The following is a 27,938-nucleotide window of genomic DNA, read 5'->3' as shown; positions in this document are numbered from 1 at the left end:
GGGGAGGAGTCAGTGCCTTGCTGTTGCCTCCTGTCTGAGAGCAAATCTCACTCTTTATGAATGAGAACTGAAAGATAATTGGCTGAAACACATGGCAGGGTGCCGAAAATTCTGGGCCATTACTGAGTTGTTAAAATTTTGGGCATTATCCAATCCAATCAGAGCAGGGATTTCAATAGTGCCGGAATTTAACAGCGTTAGCCTATAATCATAATTAATACAATTTAAATAAACTCATTGTAATACGTTTTTTTGTGGATTCCTAAATGGGTGTGGGATGGGTTAGTGCTCTGGAGAGCCTGCTGTTATTTCTCTTTTTTTTGTAGAAACTCTGTAATTCATTTCAGACCCTCCTGGCACTAAGGAGGTTATTATATCAGGATCTCCTGTTATACACTGTGCAAATGCTAACAATTCATTTGGAGTTGTAAACACTACTTCTGACGTCAGACTAAAGGGTTCCATACAATGCCAGACTTGCACATAAACTAACTACGCTACAGCTTCGGGCCTCACAATAGAAAAACTATGAATGCATTTCAAGTTTTAAAATCGGATGACGGATAAAGAAGATATGGGGGGAAAAAAAGATTCACTATAAATATGGACATTTTCGTTCAAATATGACCATAAGCATAAAGTGAATCAAAAGTGACTAACTCTGTAGCTTATCATTTGAAGACATCAATGACTTTGCTCTCCAAAGATCACAAAATCAAATGTTTTAATATTAAAATTTGATGTGCAAACACTGTTCATTTTAGCTTTACACCGTCATCTTTGTATATAACCAGGTTAGTATAATGCTTTCATTCATTTTATATTTTCAATGGTCCCTTCAGTCAGAATAATAGATTTCTAATTTTTGGAGCCTCTAAAAGCTGCAGTTCAAGCTCCCGTTTTGTTTTTTTTAACTTCAATAGTTTTATGTGGGCAATCTCTACTTAAAGAACTGCATAGCTGCCGGTCAATTCGTTCTCCGTCTATTGATTGGCGAAGTTTGGCGACATCTTTAGATCTGGGGAATGTAAATGGTTGCTATAGGAACAAACATGCTTGTTAAAATAGAATACAAGAAAATTGGACTTTCAAAGTTGTTTTTTTTTTTTAAAACAGAAAATGCTAAAAGTATTTTTTCTTACTACAGAACTGATTTATTAAAAAAAACCCCCACACATGCAGGATATTGCTTGAACTGCAGCTTTAAACTTGACATAGCTTAGGGCCTCAAAAGGTCAAAGTCCAGCCCTGGTTCCATATAGCCTGTCTCCGTCTAAATCATTGTTATGCATGTAATGGCCCTGTGGTAATGGCCCTGTGGTAATGGTGTGATGTGTTTCTCTCTACAGGGTCTTTGCGAAGATCAGGCTAAAGTAGTTGGATACCACCACTACCAGACCGCAGAAGTGAACACCTCGGCATTGGGAGACCTGAAGCGGCTGTTTGAGCTCAAATCGGATCACTTGCACCAAACGTTTGCCCTGCACTCTTATACCTCCGTGTTGTCCCGACTACAGGTTGAATCTTATATCTATGAATTAGTCAACAACTCGCCATTTCTGAGATCTGTGGCTGTTTACCATCCAGAACATGGTAATTTGTTCAGATTGTCACTTGTATTGATATGTGGCTCATACAACATCAAAAATATATTATTTACAGTAGTTTTAATTAAATACTTTTTTGCTTCTGCCATTTGTGGCATGTAACCTGTGCTCCCTGAAGCAGCAGTGCTTTTTAATTTTTTTAATATAAAGTATGCCATCAAGATATGCGCGTACACATAGTTATGCAAATACATAGATATATATATATATATATACATACATACATACATACATACATACATGTGGTCCTCGGTATCCGTCTGCCCGCTTTCCGTTGAATGCCTTGGGCCTCAATTATACCAAAAACTGCAGAGCTGCAAAGCGATCCAGTGACATAGTGCGTGTAGCCCTGGTCTCCAGCAGCTCCTAGAGACCCCCCTCCCTTGGAGCAGCGTGGTCGCGGGTGCCGCCGGAGCCAGCGACGGACCCGACGGCTGCTTCCAAAGGTGGGGGCCGGAGCAGGGAGTAGCGCGCTATCTACGCGAGCAGGCCGGTTGCCGGGGACGCGATCGGGCCGTTGCTAAGGCCGCGGTCGCGTCGCGAGGGTCCCGGCGGCTCGAGGAGCAGGGCGCCGCCATTGCGATGGCTGTTGCGCAGGAGCCAGCTAGCGCGGGAGGCCCCCAAACAGCTCGCGCATGCGCAGTGCAGGACTGTCAGCCCCCAGGGTGCATAGGGGCAGAGCCACATGACCCCAGGGAGCCAATAGGGCTGGAGGATGACTCTGCAGGATCAAGGAGATACATTGTGTGGGTTTGGCACTACGCAGTCAGTCAGAGCCAGGAGCAGCCAAGGGAAGGAGGTAGGGTACAGGAGTCAGTGACTCCCTGTACTAGGCCAGCAACCCCCAAGGCCCGAGATAGCCCTGACTCACCCAGTAGAGTGAGTGTTGCCACGGACAGCCCTCAGGTTAGGGACCCTGTCACTTACATCAGTTGGAGCTGGGTGCAGGGGAAGGAAGGGTGTAGGGAGCGAGTGAAGCTCCCGCACCGCGTATGGTCCCCTATATCCCAGGAAGGCCCCAACTCACTCTCCTTTTCGAAGCCGTTGCAGATCCGAGCACTGGAGTGCTCGGCAGGTACTCTAACCCTACAAGTGCATCAACGGGCCCAGTAGTTTAATAGTATCTGCGCAGTCACCCATATTCTCTCTCTCTGCAAGAGTGCGGGACATTGGGTGGGGATCCTATGGACACGGGGTGGGATCATCCGGTGTTGGGGAAGCGTCCTGCGCGACGCCGTAGTCCGTGTCGCCTCTAGAGAGGGACACCTGTTATTTTATGTTGATAGTATTTGTGTTGTATGTTGTTCCCAAGTAAAAGTATGTTATTATACATTACGGTGTGCGAGTTATTTTGTATGTGTCCTGCGAGGAACAATTCCTGCTCTGCTAGGAACCACCGCAGGTGGATGCGCTGCACCGAGTGCAAGGTTACTCTTACTCTTAATATAATTGCCCCAGGTTCCCCGTGGCGGAAGCTCAGCCCTCCTGTGAGCTTAACAGGTAAAGCACCACACCTGGTAACACTGTATGTTCTCCGCACCCACACTATATCTGCGATTGGGTGGGGTGGAATACCCGTTACATGCGCATGAAAAACAAATGAAACAAAACCATGAAGAGTGCACATACCAAGCGCAACGTAAGTGGCGCTACGTACTGCAGAGCGTTTGTCTCTTGAGGACATTTTTGTTTTTTTCACAATACGGCCGCATCACGTGATTTGCACAGCCAATCACAGTGCATCTTCAACAAACCAGGAAGTGAAGAACTGTGCAGGTCTCCCTGCAGCAGCGCTACAAATCTCTTCTACATGTGCACTTGTAGCACGGCTACAATGATGTCACCGGATCGCTCTGCAGCTCTCAAGCTTCTGGTATTTGTATGTATGTACATGCATTTGTATGTATGTACATGCATATGTATATGTATATATGTATATATAATGCACATGCACACACTTGTTTATACAGTATACACATACTTAAATTCTTAGAGGTTTATTTACTAAAGTCTTCCTTTACACTGGTGTTGTCCCAATTTGGCTGCCAGGGCACTTTAGTAAACCACCTTGCTAAGCGTTGTAAAGATGTATCAGTCAGAGAAGGCTTCAGGTACCACACATGATTAAATGGTCCTAAGAGGCATATGACCAGCACTCTGGAAGGAAAAAAAATAGAGTAAGAATGCCATTTCTGTGTATTGTAACCGCAAAATACAAGCCGTTTCCTTTTGGGATGAAAAGATCAAGCAGTATTGTGGTGGTATGATTTAAAAAAAGTTTATTCATTTTTAAACTTGAGTGCTACTGGTGCTGTTCTTGTAATGGTCATTTTGCTTGTGTGTACGTACAGTATGAGCGGCTGTCTGACTGGGTCTGTGCAGATTCTGCAAGGTGCTGCTTTTTCTCCTGCATACTGTATATATGCATGTAGTTAATGTATGCTTGTGTGTGTACATGTATAATTACATTACCATGCGAGATATTGCAGCATAAGGCTGTGCTTATAGTGACGGCGACAGCGATGCGACGTCGCGGCATAACAAATGTATTGCCGCTGTCGCATGCGCTTATAGTAGAAGCGGCGCAACGGCTTGGTCACGATCGCTGGAAGTAAAGTCAATTTGATTTTTCCAGCGACCGCAGCGTGACGTCACCGTTGCTGTACTATAAGCGCAGCCTAAGCCATGCATGGTCTGGTTACTCACTGCCGAATGTTTGTTGCTTCTACTTCAAAACAGATGCTCAGAAAAATATTGGGGCTGCTGGTCCCAAGTAACTAACAACCCATCTAACAGAGAAACCTCTACAGTGGGGAAACCTCTACTCTTGTTTAGTTAGGTTTTAATCTTGCGCCACTTGATTTAGTCCTATAGTCTTCTTACAGTTGTGCTAGGTGGGGGGCTGGTTTTTATGTTGCATAGTAACAGCCTGCGTGTTTTGTGGCCAAATTGCACCTTTGAGGTCATTCCACATGTGCTCAACCACTAGAACAGATTGGCCATTGCACTGTTCAGCATACAGTATACATTTATTTGATGTACTGTATATCCTATTTTCTCACTAGTTTTCCGTGGATTTTTTTTTCTAGGTTCCTACAAACAAGAAGGTTCTCATTCCGATGCTGTTCTGCTGAAAGAATGTATAAGCGTCCTTTTCAGCTTCACGCGCAGAGTCATTGAAGATGCTCCGTTTCAGAATGATATTTTTCTCTGGCTTCAGAAGCTGGTAAGTCCGGTTATTTATGTACTGTAAGTCTCTCTAGAAACATAGTGTGAGCAACAGTTCGATATTCTCACTCATATAGTTGCTGTTTGCATTCCCCCCTCCCCCCATTGCCAGATCCAACGTGGTTTAAGATACCTTCTTAATGAACCAATACAAGGGTTCTTTGCAGTTGCAATCAAATGTGGAGCGGTTTCTTAAAGCAGAAATTATTCTCACCATAAACGCGCTTCCTTCCATAGCATTGTGAATTCCCTCGTCTGCTGTATTTAGCAATGCTTTTCTTTTTAAATTCGGGAGATATTTACTGAAAATGTGCAAACCAGGAAAATCAAAATGGTTATTGTCCTCCTCACATATTAAAACCGAGGTTGTCGTGGTAACAGCTGGTGCCAGTAAAATAATAAACCAGTGAAAACTAGTTTATCCCTATATTTTTGTTTCTGGGGGGAATTGCTTTTTTACCCCCACAGGTCACTTTTTCATGTGTTAACAATACAGATGAAAAAGAAATCTGCAATGTTTCAAAACCGATGCACATCATTTTATACTCGTACAGAATTAATGTACTGCACTTCTCCAAAGCCAGTGCAATCACTAAAACAGCGCAGTGCTGTTCTTAGCTGTATACTTTAATCACAACCATTTTAATGCAGAAGCTTCTGAGAATACATTGCAAAACAATTTACTGAACCGGAGATTTGTACGGCACTAAAAAGATTACTAAAAGAAGGAAGAACATTGCGGGGCCCACAGTATGTATGGAAGCAATTTTGACATACATCTCACACAAGGAGTACCACATCATCAGTGTATGCACTGTGTAAAGCACAGTGTATGTGGGCATTGGTTTGTGATTGTGGGAGTCACTGTAATTTCCACCATCCTTAAAACAATTGCTGACAGATTTATGGGGCAGAAACTTTCCTATCTACGGATTTAGCATCTAATGTAAAAAAAAAACAAAAAAAAACAAAACACCATTAACATGCTTCTTTCATTTGACTGAAGCACAAGCGGAAAAAAACTGACATGTCTAAGTGTTTTTCTGTTGATTTTTATTCACGGACACATATAAACTCCTTCCGTCAAATCCTTATTTCACTGCCTTAGTGGCAGGAAGGTGGCAATGGGTGTTTTAAGAAGATGTATAGTGGTGCTTATACTGTTGGGTTCAACCATACTATGAAAGCTGTAACCATATTCCTGGCTAAAGTGGGAGAGGAACTTGCCAACCTGCAAATAAGGCCTCATGGCAAGTAAGGCCTCAAACCGTAAATATGGAATACACCAAAAAGAAATGGCCCTTATTCTCCGGACGCTGCATTGTCCCTGGGCTTGAGGGTGTTGAGGAAGATGATATGAAGGCAGAGGGTGCTAAGAATCTCCGGTTAAGCAAAAGCTGAAATTCAAACTTCAATCTAGCTACCTACAAGTGCCAGACTCTCTCCAGTGAAGCAGCACTGCAAGACGAACTTGAAAAGATTAACAGGGTGTAACAATGCTTGTCTCTAGACAGGAAGCGACCCGCAGGGCTGAGTTAGGACATAAAATCACTGACCCAAACCATGAGATAGAGTCCTGAATTGAGAATATAGTAGTCGGGGTCACAGGCTGTGAGCGAGGGAGGCGACGATGGAGCCTGGTTGGCATTACAGGCAGTGGTCCTGGCAGAGGTGCAAGGTCGGGGTCACAGGCTTGGATCTAGGTTTGGGTACAAATAAAACAGGAACGCAGGAGTCTAACAGGAACAAGCTGAACCCAAGCTCTGGCGCAACGTCCTGGAGGATGTCCTGCCTTTTAATTGGCAGGACACCTGTAAAGAAGATGGGCACAGTAGATGAAATGTGGGCGAAAGTGAGGAAAGAATGCCAGGATATTGTTGTCGGAGCTTCAGTGTGGGCACTGGCAGCGCCGAAGCCTCAAAAAGGGATGATGTTGGTCTTCACGTAGTAAGAAGTAAAGCTGAAGGCCTTATTGAGCTCAAAAACAGATACCTATTATATTACAGAGGTACAGGTAATGGAAGAATCAGTTGAGAAGGCTTCATCATTAACAAGAGATGGAGAAACGACAGTGACGTATGAAAGTTCATCGGAAAAAACGCAAGCATTGTCATTCAGTTTACAGATATAGGCATCAAATTATCTAAGTGTATGCCCCAACATCAAGTCACACGGTCAATGAAGTGGAAGACTTCTATCATGGAATCAACCATCTTACAGAGGAATTTGTCACCTGCATGATCGTTAGGGGAGATTTTAATGCAAAGATTGGTGCCCAGCAGAAAGATTTATAAGAATCCGGTGGTAAGCATGGTTATGGCAAGAGGAATGAATGTGGAGAGAGGTTGGTAAAATTTGCAGAATGTGTACACTTCTACATCGTTAATTCATTCTTCAAGAAGAATCCAAATTGAAAATGGAAATAGAATGGACACAATAGAATCAATAGAATAGACTGAACTCGACTATATTCTAGCTCATAAGAAACACATTATTGAAGACTGCACAGTCCTTACCCGCTTTGTGCAACGAGTGATCATGGTTGATTCGCTGCAAATTACATCTGAATGCAAAGATGGAAAGAAAACGAATTAAATTGAAGACGTAAACAATCAACATCAAGAACCTCAATAACAGCAGAGAATTTCAACTAGAGCTGAAAAATTGCTTCAGATTGCTCGAAATGCCAGAGCACACTTTAATAACAGACAATTTATGAAGATAGAAGTTGAAAGCTCAGAAAAAAACTGGAGGAATTGCTATATAAAAAAAAAACAGGATAAGAAAATATCTAATGAGAAAACAATTAATGAGGAAACGACAATAAATTAAGCAATGAAAACGTATAACAAGATTGTAAGACAATGTAACTGTGATGGTGAGGAAGACTATCTAGGATAACAAAAGCTTAAAGAAGGCGACGCAGTGACTTATGGTTGGGAAGAAGCAAATCATTGCACTCAAACAAGACGATGGACTTCTACTTTAAATTGTACAAGAACACAGATTACACAGGGCATAACCTTGTGGAGGACAAGCGAGAAGAAACCACTGATTATGCACCATGTGTCCTTCTAGAAGAAGTATCCAAGGCAATAAAATCCATGGGAAGGCTGTAATTACAACTGAAATCGTGAAAAGAAACTGGGGAAGGAGAGAAAATCCTTGCAAAACGCTTTACATGTTGCTTAAAGAACATGAACATTTCAGAACAGTGGAGAAATGGCATACTTATCCTCAGCCACAAGAAAGTATCAATAATACACAGGTATGCAGGCAAAGGCACCTTGCGAGATGTGTGCGGCAGATCAGGGTATGGGTGTTGGCCATTTATTAACTTGTACTACTGTAAGTGGAACTGTAATCATATGTATTTTCTTATTTAGAGCTGACCATGTACGCACATGTCGGCACAATGTCCTGCAGATTTTATAATCCAAGGTCACAAGGAGAGCCGACAAGGGTTTGTACAGAATTCACCCACTTCAAAGGCAGTGACTTTAGAACTGTGCATAGACCTAGTGCTTTGTGAAAAGGGGCTTATTGTGTCTTAAACCTGACCAACTGCTAAATGAGTTGGTAACTAAAATCTGTAAGCGGTATTTGTGAGACGTGTGGTAAAAATCAGATTAGATGAGTTACCGTTCTTTATACTCATTTTACTTCCTTCTGGTTTGCAGGTTTCTGTCTTACAAAAAGTCGGCTCTTTGGGGGATCACCTCTTCCTCTTGAATCACGTCCTTCGTTGTCCAGCGAATGTGAATAAATGGGCGGCTCCCTTTGTTCAGGTACGGATGTGCTTAAGGCAGCCTCCCCCGTGAGCCTTTTCAGCTTCTCCTGGTTTCCGTGATCCTTACAGGTAAACATAGCTCATTCCTGTCCCCCTCCCAGGGGAGACAAAAATGCAGCTGTAAATCTCCGGCGTCACACGGCCCAACAGGAAGCCGCAACTCGCTCGCGTGACCCCGGGGATTTAAATTCCAGGAAGCGCCAGCGTTATTTTTGCCGATAAGTGCCTCGGGCACCAGCGGGTTCCGGAGCTCACAATAAGGTGGTTCAGCTCGGGGGCCCCCTGCTTCCCATCCTTGTACAAAAAAAGGGGTTCCGGGGGAGGGAAATACAATGGTTAACTCTACAGTTGCCTCACATTTGCACCAAAAAATTAAGTGAAACTGCGGTCGGGGACCTCGTATGAACATGTCTGTATGACACTGCTGCTTTTTTAAATTTTTTTTTTTGTGTTTTTTTAAATATATTTTCAGGAGAGTATCCTAGTTTGTGTTTTCCCATCTCAGTGTATTTCCCCCTAGAAAGCCTCACTGTGAGTTACAGCTTTATCACTAATGCGTCTTCTACACACGCAGTCTTTCCAGATGTGAGGTTTCTTTCTACGCTCAGGCGCCAAAACAAACAAAACAAGCACGATTCCCACAACTCATCACCCCCCATTTTTCCCTCTGATCCCGAATGAGAGGATGAGCAGATTTTGAGCCCCAACTGTGTGTGATATTGGTAACTTTTCGCGTTGGCGACTAGAATAATTTCATTGTTGTTTTTGTTTTTATATATTGCCAACCAAGAGTGCAGCCTCTGAACAAGTACACATAAAAATGCTGGTAACTACACATACTGTATACTACAGGGATATACATTAAGTATAGGAGGAGAGAGAAAGAACCCTATGTGATGCACTCAGCCCTACTAATAAAAATAATAAACTTTTATTTATTGAAAAATGCAAACATAACAAATATATTTAAAACCTAAAAAAGTGTACTGTGCAGTTCTAATGTGCATTCACTCTAAATGACCAGATAGTGTCATAACTCGTGTGATGCACAGTAGATGCAAGAGACTGTAGATTCTCACAACATTAGTGTATGAATATAGTGGATGCACACAGTATATGACCCTGTGGGGGAAACAACTGATGTGCACTCTACACAGGTGTTATAATACACAGGCACTGGGAGCATTAGTAAGGCATTGGTGGTGCAACCCTGTGTAACAAGGCTGCAATGAGGTGCATAACACTGCTGCATACACAGGGAGCCAAATGCAGACCCAGATAGGGAAAAGACCCCCCTGATGACAAATCAATGGGAGCGCTAATAGGAGGAGGGTGCAGGTAAGTATACCCCGTTATTAGCCTCATGAGAGTACTCCAGACTGATAGCCAGGACTCACACTTTGTCAGCTCCTTCCAGAGGGGGGGGGAAGATGTAGTCACAACCCTGCTGTGTATGTATACTTTAGAGCTAGCCAGTGCCAGCAGAGACTCTCATATGCCTAATTTCTAGCTAGTGGGATCCACATCTGTGGCCCACATCAAAGTTTAAAGCTAATCTACAGGACGTGAACAAACTCCTATGAGTTTGACTCTGCAACAGTACAGCCGGCGTCTTTCATTATCCTAAGCCCGCTCACCACGTATGATATGGCAGGTTTTCTCACAAACAGAATCACCTCCAAAGAAAGACAATTGGAGGCTGATCAACTGTTTTCTCTGAATCAAGCAGATAACATACCGAGTGTTACAGATGACATTAAAACATACTTTCAAAATTTAGAAAAGAAATTTAAGAAAGAAACAAGATTTTTCTGGGAAACCACAAGTTTAAAAAACTATATAACCAAAGGGTTTATACCACGTGGTCTCAGAATAAATACGTTCCCTGCTTTTGCAGTTCAAGATGAAACATTCATCAAAAAATGGGAACGTATACTTTTCACTTGTTCGACTGAATTAATGACACTGTTAATACAGTATGAATCCACTAAACTTGAAGAAGCCACAGTGGAATTAGATCTAGAGCTTGCACAGACAGGCAAGTGGTCTGAGGAACCTGAGTACGTGGAATTAGAATCAAAACTTAAGAAAAATATAGAAAAATTCACAAAAGAAATAAAGGCACGCAAACATACAAAATTTCTGCGAGACGCAAATGACTTCAAAACTGGTAACATCTACAAACCACATAAAAACCAAAATAAGGAATACCACGACTCGTCCACGGAATGGGAAAACTCCGATGTGGAGGAGAGCAATACAAATCCCAACAATACAAACATCACCAATCCCCAGGTTCCTTTTTTAGAATCACAACGGGGGAGAGGTGGACGAGGTGGGGGTCCAAGAGGCAGTGGCGAACAACAAGACGAGGCAAGAGAAAAACTAAGGAACAGAGACATATGGGGATACAGGGGGAGAGGGAGGAACTGGCGGAGACGGCATCGTCAGTAATAACAAACAAACAGAATGAATTACAAGTCATTAATCTGACTAACATCACCCTTACCCCAATACAAGAACAAGTCCTTAGAAAAGGCCTATCATTTACCCCTGCATGTAACTTTGATGTATTCACTTGGGTGAAAGATATTAATCTTTTTGGACGTAAGTTGGCCCTTAAAAAATTCCATAAAAGACGGGAAAATATGACTCTAACCCAGGAGTTTATGGAGCTAACTGACGACCAAGACCGTGAATACCTCAAAATGCTGTCATCCTTAGAGGAGGAGATGAATAGACCTCCTGGTCTCGGCCCCTTTACCACACTCAGACCCAAAAGCAAGTTCTCGCCGTCCCTAAGTGCTGATACCAACATCAATATGTTTCTCAAACTAGTCACCAAAGATTTTCAAAAAATGTCCACAGGAGGGGGTCAAGAAAACCTCACAAGAGATGAAAAAAGTGCATTAAAAGAACTTTCAGAATTAAAAGGGATTATTATCAAGCCCGCCGACAAAGGGGGGAACATTGTAATCTTAGAAGAAGACAAATACGTCTTAGAAAATGTGAGGCTACTAAAAGATAAAAAATGTTATGCTGCGTTACAACAGGACCCTACTCTGGCTTTCTCTAAAAGCCTGAGGAAAATTCTACAGAAGGGTCTGGATAACAAAGTAATCTCGCCACAGGAATTTAAGTACATGATGGTTGAGAAGCCTAAAATAGCCACATTTTATAGTATTCCTAAGTTACATAAAAACGCCGTTAACCCCCCTGGAAGACCTATTGTCTCCGGCATAGAATCCCTCAATGAACCTGCCAGTACTTATCTGGATCAAGTTTTGAGACCGTATGTAACCAATCTTCCTTCCCACACACTTGACACCACAGATATTCTAAGGAGAATAGATGGTATACAGGTATCCAAACATACATTCTTGGCATCACTTGATGTGGAATCCCTGTATACCAGTATCCAACATGATGTGGGAATCAGATCTGTGTCACATTTTCTGAAAAACCGAAGCTCTGATTACAATAATCATAATGAATTCATACTTGAGCTTTTGGATTATGTTCTTAAGCACAATTATTTCTTGTTTAAGGGCACCTTCTACCACCAACTCCAGGGTACTGCTATGGGCACCACATGTGCCCCTACGTATGCAAATATCTACCTGGGTTGGTGGGAGGAGATGACGGTCTTCTCTCAGGAGATGCTAACACATACACAGCACGTCGAATTATGGTCACGCTACATTGATGACGTGCTGTGTCTGTGGAATGGGACAGTAGCAGAATTTAATGCCTTTGTGACAGCACTGAACTGTAATAATCACAACCTACGCCTAACGAGTGAAATTAATCAGGACCAGATTACATTCTTGGACCTAGTGATTTTCAAGGACAACGATGGCGTCCTTCAGTCCACAGTCCACACCAAGGCTACTGCTACCAACAACCTGTTGTCTTTCAGTAGTCATCATCCCAGACCGCAGGTTGAGGGCATCCCAGTGGGACAGTTCTTACGAGCTAAAAGAAACTGCTCCACAAGTGGTGATTTTGAGAAACAATGTCAAATTATGAGCAAGAAGTTTATGGATAGAGGCTACAGTAAGAGCTGTATTAATAGAGCTTATAAACGAGCCAAATATTCAGACCGGAACATGCTACTGTATGGTAAAAAGCAAATGGTGAACGAACCAAATACAGTAAGAATAATTGGTACGTACCGTAGACAGTGGAGAGAGATCAAAAGGGTCCTCAATAAACACTGGCACATCCTCTTGGAGGATGAGGTATATAAGTCAGTGCTTAATGATACCCCATCCATCACATACAGGAGACCCAAAAACCTGTCTGACACCTTAGTACATAGCCACTATAAAACACCAAACACAACAACTTGGCTCAGTAACACCACAAAGGGCACTTTCAAGTGCGGGACTTGCAAGGCATGTGGTCACATTAATTCACAAAAAACTTTCAAAAATGCCACTGGTTCAGCCACATATACTATCAAGGACTACTTCAACTGTAAAACAAGTGCAGTGATCTATCTAGCGACATGTAGATGCGGTTTGATGTATGTGGGCAAAACTTCACGCCAACTACGTCGCCGCATCCTTGAACATGTAAGTACCATCAGAAATGAAGTAGATACGCCGTTGGCACGACACATCAATTTGTTACATCGTGGTGATACTACATCAGTGGGTTTTCAATGCATTGAACATGTATCACTTGGCCTCCGTGGAGGCGATATTGACAATGCTCTACTGAGAAAAGAGGCTAGATGGATTTTCATTCTGGGCACGCAGGCACCTCATGGTTTGAATGAGGATTTCAATTATAGTGCATTCCTATGAGACCCTCTTCCCCATGCGCCTTCTCTAACCTCCCCATCCTTTAATACATCTATGGATGGGACCACCAACACTTACCTCAGAACCACTATGTACACTTATATTAATGTATACATATATCTAAATGCCCAGGCTCTCTTAATAAAATAATAACATTATAATTATTAGAGGGGATATGTATGCATTTAAGTTTAAAACAATCACAATATCAGCATTTAGATCCTAATAATACTGCAACTACAATAGGGTATATTTACATCATCACACACAATAAGGCAACCAGTCATTTTGCGTGCATCTGCTTTATTAAAGGTTTTTTAACCCCCACATGTATTTTTAACTACAGGATACCCTTGTCACAGACCTTATCTGCACAACTGATACCAGGGGCCGCACTGACAGCATTAGGCAAAGGAGGAGCTTTCCTCTAAGTGTGTTGCCAGCGCTCCATGGCAACAGCAGGGTTTAAAAGGCAGGTCTGTGCAGGGCGCCCTCCCTCCCCGGAAGAAGTTCCCTTGCTGGAACGAAACGCGCGTCGGGATGACGTCATAGCGACGCCGGCTGTACTGTTGCAGAGTCAAACTCATAGGAGTTTGTTCACGTCCTGTAGATTAGCTTTAAACTTTGATGTGGGCCACAGATGTGGATCCCACTAGCTAGAAATTAGGCATATGAGAGTCTCTGCTGGCACTGGCTAGCTCTAAAGTATACATACACAGCAGGGTTGTGACTACATCTTCCCCCCCCCTCTGGAAGGAGCTGACAAAGTGTGAGTCCTGGCTATCAGTCTGGAGTACTCTCATGAGGCTAATAACGGGGTATACTTACCTGCACCCTCCTCCTATTAGCGCTCCCATTGATTTGTCATCAGGGGGGTCTTTTCCCTATCTGGGTCTGCATTTGGCTCCCTGTGTATGCAGCAGTGTTATGCACCTCATTGCAGCCTTGTTACACAGGGTTGCACCACCAATGCATTACTAATGCTCCCAGTGCCTGTGTATTATAACACCTGTGTAGAGTGCACATCAGTTGTTTCCCCCACAGGGTCATATACTGTGTGCATCCACTATATTCATACACTAATGTTGTGAGAATCTACAGTCTCTTGCATCTACTGTGCATCACACGAGTTATGACACTATCTGGTCATTTAGAGTGAATGCACATTAGAACTGCACAGTACACTTTTTTAGGTTTTAAATATATTTGTTATGTTTGCATTTTTCAATAAATAAAAGTTTATTATTTTTATTAGTAGGGCTGAGTGCATCACATAGGGTTCTTTCTCTCTCCTCCTATACGCTAAGTTTCACCCTGATAGCACCTCCCTAGAAAGTCTATTTTGAGCTGAGCAGGATTCTTCCCTCCCTACCCCTCACCCCCCCCCTTCCCCCACTGACTGCATATACATTAAGTACACAGAAAACTGACTACGTGGGCTGAAGAGCTAGCACTTTGCCACCCTCTAAAAGGCTAAGTAAATCAAAGTGCTAAAACTAGACTTTTTAATGTTGTCATTTTTTTTCCAGGTCCGAGTCCTGCAAAACCCTGCAGGTGTCTTTCACTTTATGCAACTTCTTGCCGTGCTGATGTGTCCTGTCCGGTAAGTTGGGCAACCTCTTTTCTTTCCCAAAGGGGTGATTAATGTGTTTAAACTGGAATCCCCTCGTCATAGTGGTTACCATCGCAACATATGTTCACATGATATGGAAATATGTATTTAAATTCCCAGTAAGCATTCTGAAACCGTTTGCGTATCACGTTTTTCGTGCTTTGGGGGATGATACAGAATAAAAAAGGAAGGATACGAAGGGACAAACCTCCCTTTAAAAAGTTGAAAATCTGAAACTCTGACCTGTTGGTTTCCCCGTCCTTCTCTACAATGTGGGATAAACCAGATTGTGAGATGCATAAAAAGCATTCTAGTGCAGTTGCCCAAAAATACTCCTGATTCTGGGAATGGCTCATATTTTTCAGTGCTTACCACCTGGGGTGTTTTTAAAGCCACAGTCCTCATCCCCTCATCAGAGCTAAACCACTGTTCTTGGGATTCTTGCCAGGGAAGTTACCGGGTTTAAATCTCTGTTCGGGGGAAACAAAATGGCTGCCAAATCTTGGTCCAATAGGAAGCCACATTGTCAACGATTTTGGCTTCCTATTGGACGAACTTTTAAAGCCAGGAAGTAAACCTGTTGTTGCCTTAAAGTAGCCCATTTCAGCTCTGTTTTAATCCCTCCCATGATGCAAGTGATACAACCCGATGTGGAATGTGTGGCTTTCCCCAGCATAGTATGTAGCCTTGGAGATCCTTCATATCTTTCACTAAATGCGTTTTCTTATCTTTCAGAAATCGAGCTGACTTCCTGTGCCATATAAACCCAAGTGAGAGGAAAAGTTCCTCTAATGGCAAAGAATCTGGAAACTGGACTTTAGTAGACGAGGGTGGAGAAGAGGTAAGTGGGCACAACCTTTCAACTTCACATTACAGTCGTTTCGATGTTCCTTGTATAAAGTATCATGTGATTTCTAAGGAGGATTAGGGAAAATGTGATTTATATGAATAACGCGTACCTTGAGCAAGGTTTGAGTTACTGGATTTTCTTTAGAGTGAGTATGTACCTTTTCGATCAAATATTTTTTTTAGATGGTTTATCAGTGTAATTTGGATGAATCAGAAAGTTTCAACTAATTCTCTCATTGGGCGTCTTGGTACAAGAGGTGATTATTCTGTTGATACTTGGGGGACTATATAAATTGTACTGCGATAGTTGTCTCGGGGCATTATTACATGGAAACTTCCATTGAAGTCAATGGGAGTTTCCGTGCGACAGTGCTCCGACCGGCACCATCTTCGTGTCCCAGAAGAAACGCGCATGCGCTTTTCCCAGTGCTGTTTCAGTGCTTTTTGTTTCACAGGATGAAGATCCAGAGACGAGCTGGATGCTGCTATCAGAAGATGACCTTATTGCCCTCTTGTCACAATTTCCATTCCCCGATCTGTTTAAGCATGTGCTGGGCTTTAATGCCAGAGGTAAACTCTTTGTTATCAGGGTTCTCTGCCGGGCTTAATGATTCTTTTTGTTTTGCTGTGACTTGCACAATTCAGTTAACTATATAACAAAACAATGACAGATAATTAACCTCGTCTTTGCTTTGAGCGCTTTTGAGGCCCAAGACATGCAATAACACAGGAGTTACCAACTCCAGTCCTCAAGGGTCACCTACAGGTCAGGTTTTCAGGATATCCCTGCTTCAGCACAGGTGGCTCCATTGAAGATAACCACCTGTGCTGAAGCAGGGATATCCCGAATACCTGGCTTGTTGGTGGCACTTGAGGACTGGGGTTGGCCACCCCTGCTAAAACACATCTCAAACTTCCTCTTCCAGGGCAACATGAATTTCATTGTTAATCCACAAGTCTTTTAGTCACATAACTGGTTTTGTGCGTCTGTATTTCTAGGTTACTATAATTTATTTATATGGCAACTCGATGTATAACAGGTGCTTTATTTCATAAATTAGGAGACTCCCTACAAAAAAAAAATCACATGCAATAGTAACGGACTTTGTCATACAGGTCACAATAACTCTTCTGTCATTTCGGCAGGTGAATATGCCCCTCAGAAGACTACGCCTCAGGAAATGATGAAGATTTTTGCCTTCGCCAATTCTTTAGTGGACCTACTGGCCCTTGGATTAGAAACCTTTAATAGAGCGCGATATCGGCAATTTGTTAAACGAATAGGTTGGATTATCCGGTAAACATAATTCTCGGCTTCCCCATGCAGTGTTTCACTAAATTTGGGCTTCCCACCTGTTTTGTTCTCCCCGCATTCACCCTCAATACTTATTGTGTTGGATTGTAAGGGATGTGTTGAGTGGGATAAATATCCCTAGTGTGGGGGAGCAGGACACAAGGCCCTCTTCTGGTATGTGTTGAAGGGTGGAAGGGAAATCGTTTTGGAGATGGCACACACCGGACCCTAGTGTGGTGGATACAAAAAAGAATTTAATGGCATACAGTATGAGGAGAAATGTAGTTAAAAATCTATTGGGGGGAGGGGGGATAGGTTTTATCATATGTGGTCACACAGTGTGAAAAGGCAGCTGTGGAGGCTAGTCTGACACTAGTATTAGACAATGACTTATTACCTGCAGAAATAAGGCGTCGGTAATGACATTTAAAGGGGCAGTTGCAAGATTTATACATTAAATGTAGGTGATTGGCACGTTTTTTTAACAAACAAAAGAAATATATATATATTTTTTAAATTAATATTTTGTAGTAAACGCATGTTTTGGAGGGTTTTATCATCTTCACTTAATCTCTGGGGGGATTGTCAATCCTCAAACCAGCATGTCATTTTTGTTTGTAAATTAAATACGGAGACATCATTAGTTGACCAGAAAAGCATCAGTAATAAATAAATCTGTACCGTAGCTGATTTGCATGAATTACACACACACTAGGAAAAGGAAAACCTCATAACTTTTTAGAAGATACAAATAATTAAACGTGCTACTCTAAGGATGATGTAGTCTTTCTATGGAAGCCAATTACACTTAGAAGTGTTTTGGTTTGGCTCACTAGGCCCATATTCACTAAAGGATGCTAAGCTTTAGCACATCGTAAAACAACTGTACCTTTTAAAAAAAGGAACTTTAACTCACTCATTTCAGCTCCGGGGACCCATTGCTCCCCGAGATACTTACAGAAGAAGTTGCCATGGGTATTTCGTGCAGGTTTAAAGCTCCCGCAACACGCGGGCCAATAGGAAGCTGCAAGGGATGACATTGTGGCTTCCTGTTGCCCCATGTGACCTTTAAACCTCCATATTGGGTGCCCAGCTGGAGCTGCCACCGGTGACACCTTCCAAGTAAGTATCTCGGGAAGCAGGGGTTACAGAGCCGAAATCAACACGGTTTAGCTTCAGATAAAGCAAGAGGTGCTGTCTGTTTAGCTCCCATTATTTTGAGTGGGATTTAGGGTGGGCATAGCACCCATCAGTCAATATGGGCCTAAGTGGGCATGCCCCTGTAATGAAAACGTGTTTTTTTTTGTTTTTTTAATTTGACATGGTTGCCAGTTTTCTAGCTACAATTGACCTGTTTGTTTTTCATTCTGTTAACCAGGATGACCTTGTGTTATGTGAGTGATCACTGGGCCCTGTATGCGAGCAGCAACTGTGACTCCACTCAGAGCTCCGAGCTTTACTCGCTGGAGAAGCTGCAGGCGGAGTATGATGAGCTGTTTCTCCGAGCTGTTCTCCATGTGCTCAAAGCTAAGAGGTAGGAATTCAAATAAGGCACTATTGGAAATCCTAGTTTTACTTTAAACGGTCACTTGTATATATGTTGTAGCAAAATAGAAATATAAAACAATCTCTGTCCTTTAAAGAAACAAACCAAGGGGCTTTTTTTTTCCAGCATAGAATTGAAGCAGGGGGTCTCCGTAACTCCGGGTATCCCCTACTTACGGAGATTCAGACCTCCGTATGGGTTGCTGGTAGCAGCTCCAGCTGGGGTTTCAAGTTTAAAGCTCCTACATGACTTGAGCCAATAGGAAGCCGGACCTGATGGTGTAAACCATGTCTTGTGTTTGATGCAAAGGGGATGCAGAATGCTACATCACATCATGAGATCTCCTGTGTACATCTTTCTTTCTCAAAGGGTGTTTGAGTTTATAGTTAGAAGCCCACGGAGGCGGAGAAATGCATTTTTCCATGACAAAAATAAAAAGGAGATAAAAAATTCTATTAAAAATAGGGAATTTCCACGCCAACAATGAGGCTTTTTATTTTCAATGGTTTTTTTTGTCCAAAACATAGAGAATTGTGCAACATCATCAACAAGGAACTTGCATGTTGTTAATTATAGCACTGCAAGTCTGCTTGTATTCTTCTTGTATAGCAGCAGCAGCAGAGATGTAAACACAAAGGGTTATTTATACAGATCACGCAATGAGGTGGGAGTTAGTGTTGAAGATAGTCCTCAGGGACTCGTGGTGATTTTATAGCTGTATTGCAGAGCCGATCGGCCTTTCCTGATCAAATCATTTTAGATAAATATAATAATGATCACTAGCAGAACGAGAATCCGGTTGATGATATATAAGCAGGGGACTAAAATGCTAATTGCCGTCTCTCATACTCCAGGCTGGGTATTTGGCTCTTCATGTCCGAGATGCCTTATGGGACTCTATCAAACAGTATGCTTTGGAAACTGTTCTATCTCATGCACTACGCAGAGCAGGAGAATGTGGAGAGTCTGCAGGCGACCATGGACATGGCGGATTGCAGATCCAGGCTACATGGTATAGTCTCTTCATTCTGCATACTGCTAAATGGTGTTCCACTTTTACATTGGACCTGCGGTCAGAGGAAGCTGGTATATTATTACTGCTTAAAGCAGAAACGCAGAATAGCTGTTGTATACATGCTGCTGTGTAAATCTGAAGATCTACATATTTACTGTGCTCTGTCTGCAAGTTATAACTCATTTAAGGCCAGATTTACTAAGTCATGCAATACCATAGAGACCTTGAGAAGACACCGTTCATCAGCCTATTTAAGTTAATGAGGGCAGTAAGGTGTCTTCTGGCGCTTGGTGGCATAGCACTGCTTAGTAAATCTAGCTTGCTACTGGCCCGTTCTGCATTAAACTTGGATTGTTTTGGGTTGTAGAATGGATTGGGTTGTAGAATGGATTGAACACGTTTTCTTTCTGAAAATAATTGCCATTGATGGATTCAAAATGGCGTTTGCTCAATATAAAAATTAAAATAAATGGAAAATGTACTTTTTGTATTCGTGCTTCATTCACCTGCATGCCTACTGTGATTCTTGTGTTAGTATGAGCCTTTAATTGTTCTTAAAGTTCCATTAAATCGTTTTCAAATATGTCCTGGACACAGAGTTATGATAGTACATGGTTGCATTAAATGAACACTGGAAATACATTCAATTTATAGACATTTAATGGACAGAGCTAATATAAGATTATGGGCGTATGTAGCTGTTACAGACAAGGTTAACATTGTGTTAGAAGAGGTAGGACAGACCTGCAATGTGTTGTGTTAGAAGCCTTTACCCAACCCAGTAACTGAGCAGCAAACGGCAGGCACCCTTTGGCTGCTGCCAAAGGCTGTCTTCCTTTGGGGAGATGCAGATATAGGCTGGAAGGGTTCTGAATGAATTCGGCTGGGCTTTAAAATACCTTTGTCCAAGGTCATAAACACTGCAGGTGGTGGGGCTGATGAAACACGTAGTGGAACTGCTAATAACAACTAAGGGCAATAGTAGGTAAATGGTGCTAAGCCTGAAGGCACCTTACAGACCATGCAGGTTGGCAGCGAGGTGCCTGATGGCTTGGCTCCGCTTGGTAACATGGCCTTAAGTTTGATTGTTGAAGGGTGGTGGTGTCTCTCAAAGGTGAATTAAAGATGGTATGAAAAGTGGCACAAAGATTGTGATAAATCAAAATGGGCAAAGGTCTTTTAGAAAACATTTAATAATCAAATTCTTACCTAATTACATTTTTCACTATTCTTTTATACGTCATAGGTGCTGAGAACAGAGAAAAGTTTGAGACCTATCTTTGCACTATGAACTGTTCCGAGGGAATCTGTCTCCTCAGCACGTTTGCTCAGATGGCACAAACCAAGCAGGCTGATGCCGATGCAGAGCTGGTTAAAGACATAGCCTTAGAGATATACGATGTATGTGACACACTGCGACGTATAAATGGGGTCTATGCTATTTGCAATGGGGATGTCTTTCCTATTTTGTGTGCTGAATCCATTAAAGCAGCATTGCTTGTTAGTCGCCTTTTAGTTTAAATATACCAGGAACACTGACATATTGTGACCTCCAGTCCATACATATGTTTTATAAGTGTCCCGTCATTTACTTTGAAACCATAATTCCTAAAAAATTAAGCAGAATCTGAGCGTATTTCTATGTTCATTCATTTTGTCCTTTACCGCTCTCAATAACTTTGCTTGCTGTGTCTTTTCTTACTTTTTATTTCACAATATGGAATTTTATGTATGCCTATAGATAGGAGTTGCAGAATACATTTTATTTTATTCACTGGTCAGACAAAAACACTGGGTGAAGTTAGAAGTCCAAAACCTTTGACAATGAAGATGCCGGGTTTTGGGGAGGTCCCAAAGTTCATGCAAGGGGGCAATCCCTGCTAAGACCAATGGGTAATCATGGCAGTGACATGTTTAAGGGGTTACATATTGGCGATTTTTTTTTAAAACAAAATTGACACCTATAAGTTTCTTCTTTTTTTTAAAATGTATTCTTGGTGAGCTGGGCAATTTATAATTCTAATGCACTATATTATAGTCGAATGTCTAATTCTGGTTTGTCCTTAATGTGCCGTTGCTTCCAGGTATCCTATGTCGGCCTTACTACAAGAGAAAGCTTCTCCAAAGTCGGGCGAGAGCTCCTCGCCACGATTACGGGCGTGCACACTGGGATCATTTCTGTTCTTTTGGAACGTGTCCGAGAGACCATTGAAAAAGTGGGGATGGTAAGAGCCAATTTCAGTTTATTTGCCTTTTACCTGACAGAAGTGACATTGAGAACGGGGACACTTTTTTCTTTCCTAGTATCTTTTCCTCTCAAGAAAACCCGGGTTGCTGGTAATTGGAGTGCCAGCAAAACATTGCTGTTCCCCACACGTATAATACTTTATTTAGCAACTAAGCAGATTTGTGGCAGAAACAGCGACTCTGTGCAATATATACTATATGAGGTGTCACAGCTAAAGCATTGCTGCAAAAATAGGTGCAAATAAAGTCGCCATATTTATAAAGCGATCTATCAAAACCAAAAGTTTTTTTCTTTGCATCAAATAAATCCACCATTTCCGAGGTGGCATTAAACTCGGCTCCTAAATGATTTGCATCAGATGTACTGTAGGACACAGGATTAACCTGCTTCATACATCTGGTGCTGGTGCTGGCGCAAATTGACCCAGATGAACATTCTTGCTCTGTGTTTGGGAGCATATTGCTACATATTGTACATCATCATTTTCCTTGAGACTGTTCTTTCTCTGTCTTGTTTTCTCATAGTTTGTCAATTGACTCACATTGAAGGGTTGGCAGTCATGTGACTCCCAGCAAATAATGCTCTCATCAAAAAACCTTGAACTTTTTGTGCAGTGTGTAAAGGCTCTAGCTTCCAAACTTCCACTTTTATGTACACGATAGCACTTGATTTTTGTTATTGGGCTGATACATTTTTTTCTGGACCTGTGACACGGGTCTTCCATTTCATCTGGAGTATGTCCGTAGGCTTTAAAGAGATCCTGCATCATTCAAAGAACAAAAAAGCAAGACTAGAATAATGGGGAGAAGATGCATTTAATGACACCAGTTCTTCTAGAATGTGGGTACTGCACCGACACACTTTATTCGAGCAAATACCCAGTATGTACCTGGCAGATACCTGGAATGCGTCGCTCCTCACCTCTGACAAGCCCCGTTGCGTTTGCCTTCCCAGCCTGGGTTCATGCCTGGCTGACGGGCGGCTGATCTGTTAAATGATAATGATTAGGATTTAATAGGCTGCAATGCTTCGCGTGTCTACCAGATGGCATAAATTCATGAATTGTAATGCAGTATATATATATACTGTGCAGTATTGCGCCAGCGGGAATAAAATGCTTCAATCCCTGCCTGGAAAATACCTCAATGCACTCGGGCAGAAAACAGTCACAAACCTCAATACACCCGGGTATACCCGAATTCGTGGGACTAGCCGAGCTCGAATAAAGTGTGTCGCCAGTGTACCATGTTAATCTTGGTTAGTTGAGAACTTATGACTACAATGTGAGTTGAAGGAGGAGATATACTCGAGGGAAAATGCATCTGACGATGATGAGGACTAGCGCCAACTAAAAGAGGAGTTATACAGATGTAGCAAGCTTTATTTTACCTACTGAGAATGTAGAATATCAGAGTATCGTGTGTGTGTGTGTGTGTGTGTGTGTGTGTGTGTTTGTGTGTGTGTACACAGACATTTACATATATGTATACACACACACACACACACACACACACACACACACACACACTCTGTATGTATATTACATTATATAATCTATAGCTCTACTCCAAAGATGAGCACTCTGAGTATATCAAAACACTTAATACTTCATATATATGCATACCTGTGGGCTTTGGGATATCCTCTAGGAGTTGCATTATCAGCAATGAGGCTGTAGCACAGGAATCTTCTACTGATTACCTGCTGGCCAAATGCAACCCATGAGGTGCCCTGATGTGGCCCTTGGACTCCCTGCTCTTGCTAGTTCCATACTAGTTGCTTAGGCAGCTAAGTGCAATTTTTCACACAGATACTCACTTGTAAATGACTGAATTATAGATAAATATGGTTTAGATCTTAAACGCTTGCAAAATGTTGAAATATAATACTTTTTATGGCTTTAGATATAGTTAAAATGGCATTCCAATACTCTTGTGGCCCTTCTACACCTAAATGTTAAATGCTCTGGCAACTAAAGAGAACGAGGTGTAGCACATACATACTGCTGTGATAAGACCCCTGTTTAGGCCGCCTGGGTTCTGCTTAGTTTGGGAGCATAACAATGTTACAATAACTTTCTTAATCCATCTTTGCAGTCAAAATAGGAAAGGACAGGTTTCTTGTATCTCCAGAGAATAAAACCATGAATGGGTCAGTCTGTAATGTCAGCACAGCGGTGTCTCACTGACTCCCAAGTGTCAAGAATTAGTTCACAAATCCAAGGTAGAACCTTCCCTGTGCCTATGGAGGGAGTACGCTTATCTTATCAACTTTTTCTCTTTCTAAACTCCCTTAATTATGTATAGTTATATTGTATCGATATAGTTCTAGGTTCTACCATTTTTGAGTAGAAAAGGTGGAGAGTAAACCCCAAATGTCCTGTGCTCTAACTGGTGAAAATTCTTATTTGTGTTGAAGGTATGCAGCCTCTATATGTAGAAATGTAGGCAATGCTGTTGCAGATAAAGGAATAAATGGATAAAGTCCAGAAGGGGGGGGGGGGGGGGAGGTATGGTTGCTATGAAGCCACGGTGGGGGGGCCGATTAGCAGAATATAGATAGAGGCAGGAGAAGAAGCCCTGATGGGAGCCTCTCTCATGAACTCACGGCAGTCTATATCTGCTGCCCTTACCCGACCTGGTCACCTCGCCGCTCGTCTCTCCTCGCTGTCCCCGCTTCACGAATATCCCACAGGGTGGATGTCGTCTGGCAGCCTCTTAGGGACAGGAGCCCACCGTCTGCGTACGTCCTCTTCGCCTCTCACCGCTCCACGGGTGCTCCGTGCGGTGTATGGCGTTCTCCCCCTGCAGCTCCAGGCAGGTCCCAGCAGGCCGTGCGCTCCGGCCCTGCTGACGCTCGGGAAGTGACGTCAGACGCTGGGAGGGATCGTAGAATCCCATGCAACAGGATTGCCAGCGTGCTCCAGCCGGATAGGTAGAAATAGTAGTGTAGAAAGGTGGCGGTCACTGCAGAAACGGAGCTCAGTCAGGATACAATAAAATCAGCTTTATTTCACGGTGCTGCACATTACAGAGAGACCATCTCTGACGCGTTTCGTCTCGTAGCTGAGACTTTATCAAAGAGTACAATCTCTCAACATAGCAGGGTATCTAAATAGGCCGCCCTTGATCATCATTGGTTAGAACGCTAATGAGCCACAGTAGTGGGTGGTAACCTTGATTACACTATGAAAAACCATGAATGAACCGGGCAGTATACAATAGAACACCTGCATTGGATGGAATTAACACACATGCAGAAAATTAAAACAAAAAACTACTAATAACATATTAAAAACAAAGAAAACAGAAGTAACATGTAGCATCCGTATGAGTAATTATATAAACATATCACATCATGTAATGGAGGCAATATTCTTGCGGAGGAATATAGATGCTAAGGACATTTAACTAATGCATTATAATATGCCTCTCATTTGAAAGATAAACAATGTACCAACAATCTCAAAGAATGAAATATACACATCCCAAATACATGAGACTATATACAAATTGCATTAAGTCCATATAGGTACATATGTGAAAAAAGGGGGGATTGGTGTATGTGGGTGTGGGTTATAGACCGATGTATTTTATCGAATATACACTCCCAACACTCCCCACATGATCAACCCTGGAGGAAGTGTTTTAACTCCCAATCCAGGTTGATGCCATGTGGATGGAGAGTGTTGAGAGTGTATATCCAATACATCTCCTGTTTGTTTAGAACATTTTCTCTGTTGCCACCTCTGGCATGGGTAGGTATGTGTTCAATTGCTGAAAACGTGAAATTATTAATACCACCATTAGGGCATAGGGCAAAATGCCTTGCCACTGGATGGTCAAGATTCTTCTTTTTTATCAGGCGTACATGTTCAGCTATCCTGACTTTGAGGGGCCTGGTAGTACGCCCCACATATTGATGTCCGCAACCGCAGTGCAGAACGTATATAACGTAGCAGATATTGCAATTTAGAAAAATTTTGATAAAATACTTTCTAATCCTGGTGTTGTATGTAATGTATTTGGTTGGACGTGCATACTGGCACATGGAGCATTTCCCACATTTGAAAAAAACAGTTGGTATACTTTTAACCTTAGGAAATTTGGATCTAGTATCGAACATACTGGGGGATAGATGAAACGCTAAAGTATTCGCTTTACGATAAGTGAATCTTGGTCCCTTTTGTATGGCCGATTGTATATCTCTGTCTAACAACAAAGTGTGCCAATGCTTTGATATGATGTTACAAATTTGTTGCGATTGAGCATTAAATGTTGATATAAAAAGTGGACTCTGTAGTTTTTTGTGACTTAGAGATGAATTCCTACCTCTTATCACTTTGTCCTGTTTTTTGGTGTTGCGTATAAGGGTATCTCTATCTAGGGCATCTGCTTTAGTAAAAGCTGCTGATATGTCTTTTGAAGCATAACCTCTGGCCAAAAATCTGTCAGACATCTCTTTAGCTCTAAGTAGGAAAACCTCATTGTCTGAGCAGAGTCTTTTTAGTCTGACAAATTGAGCCCCTGGAATATTCCTAATTAGAGAGCGGGGATGACAACTATGTGCATTAAGCAACATGTTCCTCGAATTTGGTTTCCTATAGATGTCCGTCTGTATTGTCATCTGCTCGTCAATGTACAGGAACAAATCTAAATAATTGATATGATTAATGTTGTGCTCAAAAGTGAATTTTAAATTGAAAGTGTTGGTGTTTAGATAATCAATGAAAGAAAGAAGTGAGTGCTCATCACCTTTCCAAATTAGGATCAGATCGTCAATATATCTCTTATAGTAGATGATATGTTGACGAAAAGAATTGTCGCTGTGATAAATAAAACGTGATTCCCAAAAACCCATAAACAAATTAGCATATGATGGTGCAAAGCTCGTGCCCATAGCAGTGCCCATTTTCTGTAAATAAAAAAGTGAATCAAACAAAAAATAATTGTGAGTGAGTAAAAATAGTATAGAATCTAATAAAAAAGTGCAATGTGATATAGATAAGGTGGATAAATCCAAAAAGTGACTGACAGCTTTAAGACCTTGTTCGTGTTGAATAATAGAATACAGGGAGGTCACATCCAAAGTGACCCACCTGTATTCAGTGTGCCATGCAAGTTCCTGTACACTGACGAGGAAATCCGTCGTGTCTTTAATAAACGACGGCAGCTGAGAGACCAGAGGTTGCAAAAACCTGTCCACATACCGTGATAACCCATCTCCCAAAGATCCAATGCTCGCAATAATGGGCCGACCTGGAGGGTCAACCAGCGACTTATGGATCTTTGGGAGGTGGTGAAATATAGGAATCACGGGATGTGGGCAGGAGAGAAAGACAATTTCCTTATGATTGAGAACATAGAGCATTTTGCCCATATCTAATAATTCCAACAATTCCAAACGATATTTGGAAGTGGGATTGCCAGTAAGGCGCTGATAAGTAGAGGCATCCTGCAACTGTCTCATTGCTTCTCGTTGATATTGGTCAGTGGACAAAACCACGAGTGCCCCTCCCTTATCAGCACTTTTAATGACAATGTCATAGTCTTTTTTAAGACAATCAATTTGTTGAATTTCGGTGTGTGATAGGTTCCCTGATTTAACATGGGAACATGAAATGCCCTTAGATAGTATACGCAAATCCCGTTCCACCAATCGTTCAAACATTGTGATTGACGGTCCCTTACTGAGGTTTGGACAAAATATAGATTTTTGTCGGTACCCGGAGTCTTCGTGGCCAAAAAATGGTTGTATGTAATTATTTAAAGGTTCACCCTGACTCTCCAATAAAGAGTCCATGTCCGAAAGGACACAAGATTCCTGAAAGTTCAATGGTTGCACAACATTCAAAATTGGTAAATTAGTAGTTAATCTAGCATTCCCCAACATGTTAGAGGTATCAGGTTCAGATTCACTTTTGGAAGAAAACATTTTTCTA

At 42.1% G+C, this 27,938-nt stretch overlaps 1 protein-coding gene across 6 annotated transcripts in view; it reads left to right on the top strand.

Moving 5' to 3' along the window:
- The window catches only part of EPG5 (ectopic P-granules 5 autophagy tethering factor), a 133,624-nt gene that overhangs the window by 35,975 nt on the left and 69,711 nt on the right, over positions 1-27,938 (top strand). For all 6 annotated transcript variants that reach the window (XR_012799090.1, XM_075585457.1, XM_075585447.1 and 3 more), the window contains exons 3-13: positions 1,350-1,593; positions 4,697-4,833; positions 8,516-8,623; positions 14,963-15,036; positions 15,781-15,886; positions 16,350-16,464; positions 17,041-17,191; positions 18,567-18,722; positions 19,589-19,746; positions 20,996-21,150; positions 21,834-21,974. Coding sequence is in view for 5 of the 6 variants with exons in the window: in XM_075585457.1 (XP_075441572.1) it covers positions 1,350-1,593; positions 4,697-4,833; positions 8,516-8,623; positions 14,963-15,036; positions 15,781-15,886; positions 16,350-16,464; positions 17,041-17,191; positions 18,567-18,722; positions 19,589-19,746; positions 20,996-21,150; positions 21,834-21,974 (1,545 nt within the window). In the remaining variant the exon portion in view is untranslated. The remainder of the gene's footprint in view (positions 1-1,349; positions 1,594-4,696; positions 4,834-8,515; positions 8,624-14,962; positions 15,037-15,780; positions 15,887-16,349; positions 16,465-17,040; positions 17,192-18,566; positions 18,723-19,588; positions 19,747-20,995; positions 21,151-21,833; positions 21,975-27,938) is intronic.

This window comes from Ascaphus truei, chromosome 1 (assembly GCF_040206685.1).
Source record: "Ascaphus truei isolate aAscTru1 chromosome 1, aAscTru1.hap1, whole genome shotgun sequence".
Taxonomy (NCBI): Eukaryota; Metazoa; Chordata; class Amphibia; order Anura; family Ascaphidae; genus Ascaphus; species Ascaphus truei.
Note: the sequence above shows the minus strand (reverse complement) of the source record. Positions and strands in the feature narration are given on the sequence as shown.